Genomic DNA, 14,961 nt, shown 5'->3' with positions numbered 1-14,961 from the left:
GACGAGCAAATTAATAATAAACAAAACATATAAATAACAAAATAATAAACAATTCTGCCTGCATTCTTCTAATTTTGCATTTCCTGTTGAGGCGGCCACGGTCGCGGCGGCACCGGCACCAGCTGTAGCGGCGTTGAATTCCACTGCTAGTTTTCAGTCTATCGGCTTATGCGCTAAATTTCACTGGCTGTGCGCTAAGCTGAAAGTGCACCCTCTACACTTGCATACTCGGGCCGGTGCCCCCTTTTGTTGCTGTTGCTGTTGCTGTTGCTGCGGTGCATTCACCCACGCCGAGGCAACGGCGACTGGCTGCCATTTGTTGCTCGTTGCAAAGTCGCTTGTGCAGTGCCATCGGGCGACCCCCCCTCCCCCAACTAACCGGCCGTCCGTCCGTCCGTCGGTCCGAGTGTGTCTGTTCAATTGTGCAAGTCAAGTGCAACAAAATAATCGCTAACGTGATTCTTTTGTTGTTGCATGCATTTATGTACAACAACAACAACAACCGCTGACACAATCGCATGCTTTCGCCCCCAAACAATTTGTTTTGCTTTTGATTAAGTTTATTTTTATAAATAAATTTCTTTCTTGATTCCCCCATTCTTTTTTTCTCGCTTAGCAGTCAACGACATCGTGATTAAGAAATAAATCAAATAAATATTTATTAAAAAAAAAAAACGTTTTTTGTGAAGTGAAGTGACCTCCCGCACATGCGCTACAACCAACGTCGCGCCATAAGCGCGCTGAAAATATTTGCTATTTGCGTTTTCACTTTCGGTTGGTCACTGTCGCATTGGTAAAAAAAATATACAAACATACAAACATACAAATGAAAAATAGCTAAAGCATAAAAGTGTGTTCAAAAATAAACAAAACAAAACTAAGCAAAGCAATAAAAAATAAATTCAAATTCTGCTCAACCTGAGTGCGAAAAAAAATTTCGTGGCTGTTGGTGCAAGTTGAACTGTTGTGATCTCGTGCTAAAAAAAAAAATTGATTCATTCCGGTATTTTGCGGTTCTTCCACCTACTTACTACAGATAATAATTGCTTTGTGTCTACAAACACCGAAACAAGTGAAAAATTTGTCATTTTGTGTGTCAGTGCTCCGAGGCCGAATCAACCCCAACCCATACATTCGCCTTCAACCCGGTGACCGAATACACATCACATCCAACAGCTAGATCTGTCTTTGTGTTTCTTCTTGTGACCTGTGGAATTTGAACTGATTGCAAAATGTGAGTACTTTCTTTTATTGATTGACGTCATTTATGCGAATACGATTTTTTTTCTTATAAACCTACTGGCAAATACTTGGTATGCTTTGATGCTATAATAATTTTGCGCGCCTTTTCATTACATTCACTACTATTAATTAATTTTCAAAAATTTTTCTAGTAAAGCTTTCTTCATTTGGTACCAATCTTTTAACATTTCATTTAATTTAAATATTTTTTTAAATTTAACTATTTAGATTTATGGCAACGCTATTGAAAATTATAGCTAAATCAAAGATTTCTAAAATACCTTTCATTTGACACACATATTTTAATATTTAGTTCATTTGATCTATTTATTTCAATCAAATTTTTAAATAGGTGGCAACCCGCCTCAAAAAGACTTTCGACAGCAAACTTTCTTAAAGTTTTCTTAAACCTCTTTAGTTCGAAAGGTACCCGTACTGTTATATTTAATTTAACTTATCAATTTAATTAATTTAAATTTTTCAAATAGGTGGCAGCTCAAAAATATTTTCGACACTAAACTTTCTTAAACCTCTTTAGTTTTGTACCTATATTATTGTATTTAATTTATCTTATCAATTAAACTTAATTAAGGTTTTCAAACAGGTGGCAACCCTCCTCAAAAATATTTTATGTCATAGGCCTTCTTAAACTTTTTTAGTTGGAGACACATATTATAATATGTATATAATTTATCCAATCAATTGAATTAAATACAAATTTTCAAACTGGTGGCAACCCTACTCTGAAATATTTTCGACTGTAAGCCTTCTTTAGCTTCGGCCATCGGTCATATAACGAGTTGGCAAGCAAAAACTATTGCAGGTCCAATAAACCTGACCTTATTCGTGTGAACAGATTAAATTGTTAGAGGTGGTGTCTTTGCGGCTGCAGTTGAACAGGTTCTTAATGTGCTTGGAGCTTCTTCAAAAGCCTTAAGTTTGTCACAATTAGTTGATTCTGCATATCGATGGTCCTCTGATCCAATATCCAGATACCGATAGGTCAAGAGTGTAGCCAATCTCACGAGGAATTCCACTAATTTCATACTCGGCGATCGCTAGCCTTCTTCACTGCACTGGGCTCACCTCCTGCAGTGTCAAGGGTAATCTTTTTATCACCTGAACAAGGACCGTCGCTCAAAGTCCTAAAATCGTTTGCCGCAAGCGCTTGAGCGAAAGAAATAGAAACATTTTTGGAAGCATACAAACCAATTGGACCCTTTTCTAAAGCAGTAGACGAATCCACTGTACTAGGTAGTGTAGCGATAAGTCTTTTGAACACCATCTGCATTAATTAAAAAACTACTGTTATACCTGTTTTTATTGAATCTGTATGATCTACAAGCAGTTAAGTTTCCCTCTCTGAATTCTGAGTAAGCTCACTTTAGATCTAAGTGTGCGATATGTAAGTTTATGCTCAGCAAGCAATTCATGCTCAGCGTACCTTGAACTAATACTTGCTGAAAGCAGGTGTCACTTCCTAGGGATGTCAAAAGGCATTTCTATAAACTCATGCATGAGATTTAGACATACATATGTGCAATGCAGGAACATTGGACCCTAAAAGCGACATTCATTGAGCTTCAGGTGCCTCGAGAGCCCCGCGTAACTGTACCGAATTACGGCCTGGGTGGAACTCCTTCTTATCAAGGCTCGACCTCGACATAACCAATATATTACCGGCTTGTGAAGGCATCCCAACTCGTCGATTTTCCCCTTAAGCCCACTCAAGATTTAGTAGCTATAACAACAAGGTATTTGAGAAAAAAAATCCTTCAAAACCCATGGAATGTAAGAAAATTTGTTGATAGGAATATCTTCTTCTGCCTAATTCGTTTGAATTGTATTGCTTGTTGTACTAATGATTTGTGAAATATATAAATGAAATGAACTGCATTGTCCGTGCCAATAGGGAAGCTGCGAGTAAGGTAGCACCCGCTTCTTTATTTTTTTTCAGTCAGTTAATCGGTGCCAAACATTTGTATAGACCAAAATTAAATATCTAATGAGAATAATAGAGTGACGCATATGGCCGAGCTTATCCGCCGATTTTTGGCGTACGCCTTGATGTTATCACACAAAGGGGAGGGAACTGTTGACGGGACTTGTTGATGACCGTTTCGGAATTAGTTCAGGAAGAGTTCGGGGCAATTTCGGCACTCATTTGTTAATAAGTTTTGAACTAGTCGCAAAATGGTGCCGAACTTGCCCCGAACTGGTCTAAAACTAGTCCAAAAATGATCCTCAACTAGACCCGAACTAATATCAGAATGTTCCCGGAAAGGTCCCGAACTAGTTTCGAAATTATCCCGAAAAATTCCCGAATTAGTCCCGAATTGATCCCGAAAAATTTACAAAATGTTCCCGAACTAGTCTGCAACTGATCCAAAAAAGTTCCAAAATAGTCCCGAACTAGTCCTTAACAAGTGTCTAACTGTCCCGAACTGGTGCCGAAAAAGTTCCGAACTAGCCTTGAACTGGCGCCACACTAGACCCCAAATGGTACCGAAAAAATCCCGAACTAGACAGGAAAAAGTCCTGATATGGTCCCGAAAATGTCCTTAGCTAGTCTCGTCCTTTATGGCTTAAGCAATTTTTCCTCACTCATAATTATTATGAAAAGACTTTTGCAATATACATACATAGGTTAGATTAAGTTAGAGTGGCTGCCACTGCGGCGCCGGCGGACCACTTGTAGGCCCGTTGTGATTTCAATATACTTAGTAAGTCTCAAAAAGAAGTATTTGACGACTTAAAAAAATGTATCGCGCTGATATTTATTAAGAAAATACTTTTTTTTAATTAAAGTCTCAAAATTACAGTTATCGATAATTTTAAAAATTTTTCTAACTCATTTATTATCAAAATACTTTTATAGCCCTTACAGAAATTTGGCTGACCTTTTTAAAAGTCAGTAATTATTCTGGGTATCTGGTTAAAACTTTATTTCTTTCAACAGTAATTGAGATCCTTATTTTTTTCAAACATCGAATGACTAATTATGGTTGACTCTAAAAGTGGGCGGCACGTTAGGGTTGATGACCGACATAAGTTGGTATTTTAATTTAAATTAAAATATATATTCGTTTTGGTTTAACCACTGAAAAAACAAACCATTAATTTGCAGAAAAATTAAAAAAAAAAAACAAATAAATAAAATCGCACAGAAAGCATAATTATGTCCAAAAAATGTCAAGGCACGACCGTTTCATATTTCGCGTAAAAATAGAACAAAAACTTACCACTTACAGAAGTGAATGCACTTAATGCATAAAAAAATGCGGAATCAGTTTTTTTTATATAAACCGGATAAACCTTCGACTCATGCTCGAATTCGCATGGAAAATAAAAAAAGAACTATAACATGATAAAAATATATTTTGCAAAAAAAAAGTGCGCAGCTCCACAAAAAATTATGCGCTTTTAAAGAATTTTCGCCGACTTCAGCAAAAATCCAACCGCCAACCGCCAAGTATCGAGTTCGATGGCAAGCCAATATGTAGCACCAAAAAAGCATTGTAGTTACGAGTATAAAAAACCCACTGCTCGCTATCCTAAATCATCAGTTCACTTTAGTAGCTACACAGTTCCAGTCACTTGTACTCAAGTCAAACTTACCAGCCAAGATGAAATCCTTCGTTTGCATTGCTCTATTCGCCGCCCTCTTCAGCGTTGCCTTGGCTAGCCCAGCTGGTAATGGTGCTGCCACCGCTAGCGTCCAGGAAACCCAAGCCGAGCAGAATCAGCAAGCTGCCTACGATTTAACACGTTTCCGTAAATCGGCTTATGGTGCCGCTCCCAGCATTCCAGCACCTCCTTGCCCCAAGAACTATCTCTTCAGCTGTCAACCTAACTTGGCTCCAGTCGCTTGCGCCGCTCCAGCTCCAGCCCCAGCATCATACGGTTCAGCCGGTGCCTACTCAGCGCCCATTCCAGCTTACGTCGCTCCTCTGCCTGCTGCCTATGCTGGTATGGGCTTCAACCCCAATCAATACTACCAATATTGAAGGAAATGATCTGGAATGGCATCGGAATCGAAGTAGAGGACAAGCGATAAAAATGTGGATGAGAAAGAGTAGCTAAAGCAGATTAATTACTTGTTTATTTTTAGTAGATTGATATTAGTGAAAAAAAAGCGTTGTAATAAAGGAATTAGTTATAGCTATGTACATATGTATTTAAATCATAAAGCTTTGAATTTTATTGTGGAGGGGAGCAGTGCGATGATAATGGTGGGGGATGGCCTTTCTTGTACTAAGTCAGCGGATCGAGTTTTGATTTTCGAAGAGAGCTCTTGGTTCTCTGAAAGTGTAAGAAAATTTATTGAAATTTTTCGTCGAAATTTATTGAAGCATCGAGGCATTTAGCTATCGAAATTTTACGGGTTATCCATGTTTATTGAGTTATCGGCATGTATGGGGTTGTTGAAATTGATCAATTTTTTTTTGAGTTATCGAGACAAATATAAAAAGTTAGTTGTCGAAATTTACAAAAGTTTTCGAAATATAAAAATTTATCGGATTATCAAACTTCTGCCAAGCTATTCAAATTTATTAAGTTATCGATATTTATTAAATTATCAGTATTTATCGAGTTATTGAATATTATAGAGTTAACAAAGTTTATCGAGTTATCGCAATATATCGATATTTGTTGCCTTATCCAAATTTGTTGGTGGTTTTTGAAGTTTCTACAGCATTTGCAACTTTCAAAGTACATATATCGGGTTATCGAAATTTTTGGGTTATATAAGTTTATCGACTAATCACTATCTATCGATTTATCAAATTTTATCCAGTTAGCAGGGTGTATTGAGTTACAGAAGTTAGTCGACAGCTATCGGAGCTAATCAAGTTATCGAATAGATCTAAAGTGAGCTAGCTCGAAATTCAAAGAGAAAAATATCACTTCTTATGAATCTTACAGATTCAACGCAATTAATAAAAAAAACAGGTATAACAGTAGTTGTTTAGTTAATGTATTTTATCATGAAGAAAGAAATATTCGCATTAATTCGATGTGAGTCCTATGCATTGATTTATGCAAAAAAAAAAAATCGCCATAATTTTATTTTGAGCTGATCGCACCTTAGATCTAGGTGGGAAATTTATCCATATAAGTATTTAAATTTTTGGCATATCGGTATTTAACGAGTATATACATATGTATATACCCTGAAAAACTGTCGAAAAACGTATGTCTTTGAACAATATTATAAAATTAAATTGCGTGAAAAAATGTACCTATGCCCAGTTTTTAAATGAGCGAAAATGTATGACCCCGTTGTAAGCGCAAAATATTTTGTCCAGTTTTCAGAAAACAAAAAAAAAAACACGTCCAGTTTTTAATAATGAAATGATTAAAACTTTGCGTACAAATATTTAAAAGACAAAAAATATGTATACGTTTTAAGTGACCAGAATTTTATGTTCAATTTTTGAAAGCGTTGAAACTTATGACCAATTTTGAAATTTAAATCCACTTTTTAAATTTACAAAAATATAAATATACATATGTATCCAAATTTTTTAAAGATAAAATAATTGTGCACAGTTTTGGTCTGACCAAAGATTTTATGGCCAATTTTTGAAAGCGTATAAAGTTATGATCAATTTTGAAATTTATGTCCATTTTTTACGTTACCAAATATATAGATACATACATATGTTTGTATGTCCAAATCTTTTAAGGGTCAAATAATTACGTCTAGTTTTTTAATGCCCAGAAATTTTATGTCCATTGTATGTAAGCGTAGGAAGATAATACAAATTTTTTTACTTTATGTCCAGTTTTTATATTACCAAAAATATAGACATTTATGATCAAATCTTTAAAGTAGCGGTCGCCCCTTGGCAGGCAATGGCAAACTTCCGAGTGAATTTCTGTCATAGAAAATAGCTTCTCATAAAAATACAATCACCGTTCGCAGGTGGCGTAAAACTGTAGGTCCCTTAGCTTTGCGTGACTACATCAAGGCGTACGCCACAAATCGGAGGAGAAGCTCGGCCAAGCACTAACATATTTTGTAGATAAGCGCCAGTCTAATATTATTATGCCCAAATCTTTTAAAGATAGAATAATTATGTCCAGCTTTTAGATCATCCGAAATATATGTCCAACTTTTAAAATTATGGCCAGTTTTTAAATTTATGACTAGTTTTTAAGTGATCAAAAATATACATACTGATGTGTTCATTTTAAAATGACAAAAAACTTATGTCCGATTTTTTTAATGACCAAAAATTATGTCCCACTTTCAAATGAATATATCTAAGTGTATGTCAAATTATTCTAAGAGTCAAAAAGTAGGCCTGGGTTGTAAATTTATGTCCACTTTATAAACGATCAAAAATGTATGTTCAGTTTTTAAATGATAAAAAAATCATATCCTGAATATGTATCCTGTTTTAAAATTACTCAAGTTTTAGTCCAGTTTTCACATGGCGTAAATTTATTTCTAGTCTTAAATGACCAACAACATAGTTTCAACTCTTACCAAACAATTATATCCGGTTTTTAAGTTTCCCGAATTTTATTCCGAGTTTTCAAATGATCAAAAAATGATGTCCAGTTTAATTAAAAATTAATGACACTTTGACCATAAATTATTATTAACCAAAGAATTTTTATACTATTAACTTAACTATTTCCCCGTAAGAATGCATGCATCTGTATACATATACATATGTACACATGTAAATATGTATATAACCATGTAAATCTATATTTATATTCGTACATAAATACATACATACATACCTATGCAATCAATTGCATTGAGTTGCAGTGACCCGTATTGGAATATTCTACATTCCTCTATTCCTCATACTGGTTTGTGTCATTAAACTAGTGAAATCTAAATTTAATCACACTTCACATGCTTTCCATTCATTTCAAAGCAATCTTAACTAAACTTCCTTTAGCATTTATTGCATTCGCGGTGTTAATACACATACACATGCATATAACTATATATCAACTCGATTCTCTTCTACCAACTCTCAATTAGCATATTTGTTGGGTATTATGTGGATCGTCGCCTACCGCCGATGAGACCGGCTAGCCGCGGCTGTTGCGTTCTCGTTGCCCGCCGCCAACAACATTCTTTCTCTAAATATGGGTATCCATTTATTTTCATTTTCATTTATTCTCAACAAGCAACAATCGACGACGACGACGACGACGACACAACCACTTGCTTGCTAGGCTATTTTTGGAACTTAACTTAACTGCCTGAATAACCGACTGCTCCCGCGCTGCCTTCCCCACCGCTATACTGGAGCAATGTGGAGCCTCGATGAAGTTCGTTTGCGATAAAGTGTGCTATTTTAGTTGTCGTGCGATCGTATGACGAACAGGCATGCATACGTTTGTAAATATGTACGTCTGTACATTATTGTTTGCTCTGGCGTATATTTACTTATTTATTTCTACCTACAAACATAGGGCCCAAACGTAGACACTGATGGGTAAATGGGTGTGTTCATATGTAATATGGACTTCATACTCGTAGTCAGTGTTGCCATTTGAGTCATTTTTCGGATAGATTTAGCCGGTTGCGATAGCAAACAGCCGGAGAAAATTCGATTTAGCCGGCACCCGATTCGTTAGCCGTTTTGTAAAAAAGAAAAAATAGCCGTTTTTAGCCGATTTCGCTATTTGCCGTATTTTATTAAAATTTAAATATATGTGAATATAAGTATCCATTTTTACATATTTGGCGACCTAAAATCTATTAGAAACTGCTAGCCTTATCTCGGAGAAAATTTTCATGTCGGACTGTGTGGGCCGATTTCAATGATTTTTATTTTATGTGAATATACTGTTACCCAAATATGAACTGGGACGCGACATTTCAGCATATTATTTTTTTATGAAACTATAGCTGATTACTTACAAACACCATTTAAATCCAAATTTCATATTTTGTGCAAAAATTATGAAAATTCTGCATTTTTTAAATTTAAAATTTTAGTATAAATAGTAAAGTGCAAATTTAAGGTAGCTGGCACTTACCGTGGTTTTTGTTGACGGTGTTCCACATTTTTCTCCATATAAAAAATTTTAGAACATATTAAGTATGGGAAAAAATCGTAACACCGTTACAAAAAAAAAAAAATACAAAAAATTACAAAAATCAACGGCAAGTCCTAGCTAATTAAAATTTTCACCATGTTACACTAAATTTGAATGGACTACAAAACTGCATACATACCATTTTGTAAATATGCTGATTAAAAAGTTAAAAGTTGTTGAAATTTTCGCACAAATATTAACCATTAAATAAACTAAATAAACTAAACTAAAAATAGCCAACACTTGCTAAAATCTCGCGTCCCATTTTATATTTGGGTTACTGTGTTTTCTGCAAAGAATGACGTAGCGGGGACTTTCTTTATAAAATTTTTTTATGATTGGCTTAAATTTAAGTGCGAAAATAACGAATGAGAATAAAAAGCACGAATATCGATGTGAAGCAAAACTCTATGGGAAGACAATACCTGTGAATAATTGTATCATGGTGCCAACATAGTTTATTGTTGCTTATTATTGCTCTGAAACAGGCATGTGAGAGAGTGAGTAGGACATTAAAAATAGGAGTTTCAAATATATGGACATCAAAATATAATTAAATAGTAGGATTGTTAAGAACTTTAAAAGCGACCGGCTTCTTCGATATAAATTAATAGCGTTTTCTTTTTTCGAAATAATGTTGGCCTGTTTTCTTCAGCCCTTTCACAGCTTCACGTATTCATTTCTCAAAATATTGCCCTCCGACTAAGCAAAATACTTTATACTAATATAACCATTTTTCAGGACGAAAAGTAGTTTAATGCAAATGCTACAATGTAAGGCAAAATTTTTTAATAAAAAAGAAAATGCCAGAAGTTTTTAAATGATCTCTTTTTTTTATATTTAAGTAATACAAACATGAGTTCTGATGTATGTACAACGACAGTTTCTTTTGTTAAACAAACATAATTTGTAATGAATTTACCAGTCTCTGTTTCTGTGCTTTATTTAACGAGTGGTGTAAAGCTTTGCTACGTATAACCTTTATTAACTAAAAAAAAAAATTGCTTTAAAATTTCTTTAAATAAAACATGTGAGTTTTAGTTGTAACATTTTAGCCATGTTTAGCCGCTTTTTTTGCCAATATAGCCGGTCGGCCCAAAAAGTTCTGGCAACACTGCTCGTAGCTTTGTACAAACTTTGACTACGTACTTAATATATACATACATATGAATGCTCATATTCTTTTTGTAGGATGAATGTATGTATGTACATATGTTTATTGCTAAATCTGTGTGCAGATTGCAAACATTCATTATTGTATGTTGTTGCCACACGTCGAAGCGCATTCTACCAGTGAACTTGCTTCCAGAACTGGTAGAACTGTGAATAGTGATGCACAGTGGGATGATTAGCACTTAAATTTACTCGTTAAAAAAAAAAAAAAAACGGTGCAGTAGATCTTTAAATAACCGAAAATCAAAAGGCCAACAATTCTTTCGCCTTTCAAGTGACCAACAATTTATGTCAAAGTTTTTAAAATATCTCAAATTTATATCTAATGTCTAGAGGACAAAAACATATTTTTGAATTTTTTAAAAAACCTCAAATTTATGTCCGTTTCAAATATTTAAATTTTTTAAATAACCAAAAATTTATGTCTGTCGAATTTTCAAATGACCACAAACTTAACTCCAGTCTTAAATGACCAAAAATAAATGTACCATTTCAAATTTTTAAATAAGCAAACATGACGATTTTCACCAGACATAGTTTAGGAAAGATTTTAAATTTTTCGTGAGGGCTCTTATACTTAGGATCTAAGTTCTGCCAGGACCCTCCACACTTCCCACGTATCAAAAGGGGGAAAATGGAATCTAATAAGATTATCCGGGAGGGTCACAAGGAAATTGTAAGCTCGTTGGAATTTAGAATTCTCGTCCATATTTCCTTCTATGAAATGCTTTCGGGCCCAATTTCGGTCAAAATCATTGGACAACAGTGTAAAGCAGTGGTCGGCAGGCCATTGTTCACTGAGCACTCTCACTTATAGAATCGTTTGAATGTGTTAGTATGCCGACCACTGGTGTAAAGTGATAAGCTGATAATGTGGAGGTAACCTCTACGAATTAATAAAATTGTTTAAGATAGAGAAGCGATAGGAAGGGTGAGCTACATTCAAAGCCATTAAAACCGTTTATTTCCAATGCAATTAATAGATTAGAAAGAAGGCTAGAATTTACACTAAAATCTATGACCATTTTTCACAAAGTATTAATAAGACAATTAATGAATTGAATGTGTGGAAGGACTGTTATATTTGATACCATTCATACTGATTAAACGATCTTGACGTCAAGGTCTATGCCCACCCGAAAAAGGACAGGCTGATTGATAGCCAGTTATGTTTGACTCTTACAATAAATATGTGTACTTATTTTCTTAAAGTCGCCGTAGCATAAGATACCGGTCACGGGTAATCTGCCATAGGCTCTTTTCTTCATACATCAAGAGTCTCAAAAAAACTTATCTGCGGAGGCTTTGTTGGAGAGACTGGATCGGCGTAAGCGATGCCATGCAGCACTGGATCGATAATGTCTTGACCACCTCATGGAAGACAAAACTGTGGACTCTTCAATGAGATATTCCATTTCCGTTGTTGTAAAAAGTTTATCATAAATTTGCCTACACTCGCAAGTCGTAGAGAAATGCTAGGCATAATATTTATCGTAAAATTAATGACAGGCTTGATTAATAGCCCGGCCCTTTTGGCTGAGGTAAATTTTAGCGTTCCCTCTCGAGTGTCAAGACACTTTCAACTTCTATTTTTTAAGCCATGCAAAAGTAATTTTGAACTAAACGAATCAATCGTGTCGGTTGGGCGGGAATGGAGGGTAAAAACCGTTGGGATTAATTACTTAATTAAAAAAAAAAACGCCCCTATAACCACTCGGCTACAGCGGTCGTCATAAAATGGACAATTCGGTCAGTAAATAACTAACTTCCATTAGATCCGCTAGGCTGGTATGACCTCAGGTCTAAAAGATTTGGATAAAGCGCTGTTTGTATACTTTACCACACCACTGTGCCTAGCATATTGGCCGACATGCATCACGCTTTTTTGTTTTTGAGCCATCGATTCGAATCGCAGCGCAAGTGTGAGTTGTTATGCTCGATTTTCATTTAACTATATACATATGCACATACATTCATGGATACTACATAAGTTGATATGAATTAGCCCAGCTCTCTGGCTCCTCGCTTACTACCACCGCACCGCACCGCACCACACTTTTGCAAATATTTGCACCTAAATGGGCAGACACATACATTACTATGTGCATTAGGGTGGCCCTTATTTCGAAAAGAGCGCGGATTCTCGGTCTCACCCCACCCCCTAGAAATGTGTGAATAGCCTAACGACTAGACTATACAAAGTTTTAGGTCAATCAAAAAAGATTTAGAGGTCGCTTAAAACGCTCAAAGTTTCCCTTGTTTTTTATATGGCGAAAAAAACTATTTTTCGTAGAAATTGTATAGAATCCTTTAAAAGCAGTATTTTTCAATCGGCAAACTTTTTTTCTCTTCAGGAGACTTCCAGAAAAAATAACCAATTGTTTATTTAAAAGTTTTTGTTAATATAAACAATTTTTTATGGTTCCCCCAAAACCCCTAAAAAGTCGTTAATATTAAACAAATTTTGAATAACCAATTGGTTAGCATGTATTTTTTTAAGTCTCCTGAAGAGAAACAGAGTTTGCCGATTGAAAAATATTGCTTTTCAAGGATTCTACGAAAAATAGTTTTTTTGCCAAATAAAATACATGGGAAATTTTGAGCGCTTTGAGTCAACTCTAAATTTTTGTTTAACCTAAAACTTTGTATAGTTTAGTCTTCAGGCTATTCACACATTTCTAGGATGTGAGACCGAGAATCCAAAAACTTTTATTTTTCTTCATATAACTAAGGGCCATCCTAATGTACATAGTGCCCTTGTGCTGAGTTGTGTACCTATTTATTTTTAGCTCCAATGAATCGACTAATAAATTTAGACGTTTTTTTCACAAACGCACAGACGTAAACGCAATTTATTGCTGCGGGCTCGGTGGGTTCCCATTTTTTTTGATTACCTTCAAATGACAGACAGTCGGCGGAGGCTTGTCAGTGGTGGGCAAGCAGAAGATAGAGCGCGCGATCGAGATGGCAGTTGATTAAAGTCGTGTACACTTAAAAAAAAAAAAACAAAAAAACGTATGTACATATTTACTTATAATGGGTACGCGTAGCGTTGCCCTATTTGCCCATTTCATTTTGATAATCTTGTTAATAAATTGGCGATATGCCATCGTCGTACGTACATTTTCAGCTAACCGTGGTGCTAACAAGGCAATTTACGCGCTCAAATTGCGCTTGTCAAAGTGACATACGATGCATTAGTGTATAAAGTTATTTATAAATGTATGTATGTATGTACATAGAGTGACTTTAAGAAACTTAGATTTATGTATATATGTACTTGCATACCTCTATTTTTATGTACAGGTGTGTATTTATGCCTCCATATGTATGTGTAATACATAAGGATGTATGCACATCCATTAAAATTATTATTTTCTTAAATGCCATATAGACTACCGCAGCAAAAGGGCAATTATAAAACCTGGCGCCAGACTGAAATATTTATGCCGGCTGTAATACAGAATTTTTCAATTTTTTTTTGAAAATTGTGAATTTTTGGTCTTATTTACATATGTATGTACATTAGGGTGGGCAAATTTTTCTACATCAGATTTCCTAAGCCTCAACCCCTACGTCGATGCTGCTATAGTCGAAGATATCAAAGTTCAGATTCCTCTATGGAGAGACAAAAAAAATAAAATTTTTATTTTTTTTCATCTAATACCCAAAATCGATACTACCATAGTCGAAGATATCACATATATAATTTTTCAGCCCCGATTGGAGTCGGTTAAGGCGTTGCGCACAGGGGTCAAAATTCAGATTACCCTATGAAGAAGTCTTAACCGACTCCAATCGGAACCAAAATTTATATGTCGCATCCTCGACTTTAGTAGTATCGATTTTGGGTATGAAAAAAAAAAAATATTTCTAATTTTTTGCGTCCAAAGAGGTATCTAGCCTTTGACCCTCTTGCGACGCGCCTTAACCGTCTCCAATCGGGACCAAAATTTGTATGTGATATCTATGACCGTGGTATTACCGAGTAAAGAGGTAAGACTGAAAAAAATCGCTTGTTTGATTTAAGAACCACCCTAATGTACATACATACGAATATGTAGTACATAAGAAAATTGGTTTTTGCTTGGCGTGCAATTCTCTTGCATTCTATGGGTAATCTTGTGTGTAAAGCATAATTTGACAGTGATTGGTTCAAAGGCAGATTTCTCAGAGGCGCGAGTAAGCAAAGTATACGTACATACATATGTATGTAAGTGAATACTAAAAGCTAAATATTGTAGACATTAAAATATTTCAAGGGTTAGACAAGACATGGCAAATATTTAAATCCTTAAAACTGACCGGTATGAAAAAGAACTGAAGCAGTACAGCTGCTGAGATGAATCCACCTCGTCATCGTCCAAACAACTACGCCAATGGGCATCCAAAACGATCGCTACTACACAATGCCCAGTCAGAACTTCCATAAGAGCCAAGTGTTTGCGCTTAGTTGTATGCTGAAGGACC

The 14,961-nt window shown here is 35.3% G+C and overlaps 2 protein-coding genes across 5 annotated transcripts in view; both read left to right on the top strand.

Annotated features, from left to right (window-relative positions):
* Positions 1-14,961, top strand: part of LOC118740857 — a 534,289-nt gene that overhangs the window by 162,171 nt on the left and 357,157 nt on the right. For 3 of the 4 annotated variants that reach the window (XM_036472586.1, XM_036472588.1, XM_036472587.1), the window contains exon 2: positions 620-1,234. The exons of the other annotated variant lie outside the window; for it this stretch is intronic. The gene's annotated coding sequence lies outside the window, so the exon portion shown is untranslated. The remainder of the gene's footprint in view (positions 1-619; positions 1,235-14,961) is intronic. 4 annotated transcript variants of the gene reach the window in all.
* Positions 4,671-5,365, top strand: LOC118740876 (vitelline membrane protein Vm26Aa-like). Its single transcript, XM_036472611.1, has one exon. It carries the CDS (start codon positions 4,869-4,871, stop codon positions 5,247-5,249), a length of 381 nt encoding a protein of 126 aa, XP_036328504.1. The 5' UTR covers positions 4,671-4,868; the 3' UTR covers positions 5,250-5,365.

Source organism: Rhagoletis pomonella, unplaced genomic scaffold (genome assembly GCF_013731165.1).
Source record: "Rhagoletis pomonella isolate Grant_MI unplaced genomic scaffold, Rhpom_1.0 Rhpom_scaffold_00006, whole genome shotgun sequence".
Taxonomy (NCBI): Eukaryota; Metazoa; Arthropoda; class Insecta; order Diptera; family Tephritidae; genus Rhagoletis; species Rhagoletis pomonella.
Note: the sequence above shows the minus strand (reverse complement) of the source record. Positions and strands in the feature narration are given on the sequence as shown.

Coding starts and splice junctions, on each gene's coding strand:
- LOC118740876 (XM_036472611.1), top strand. CDS start 4,869: ATGAAATCCTTCGTTTGCATTGCTCTATTCGCCGCCCTCTTCAGCGTT.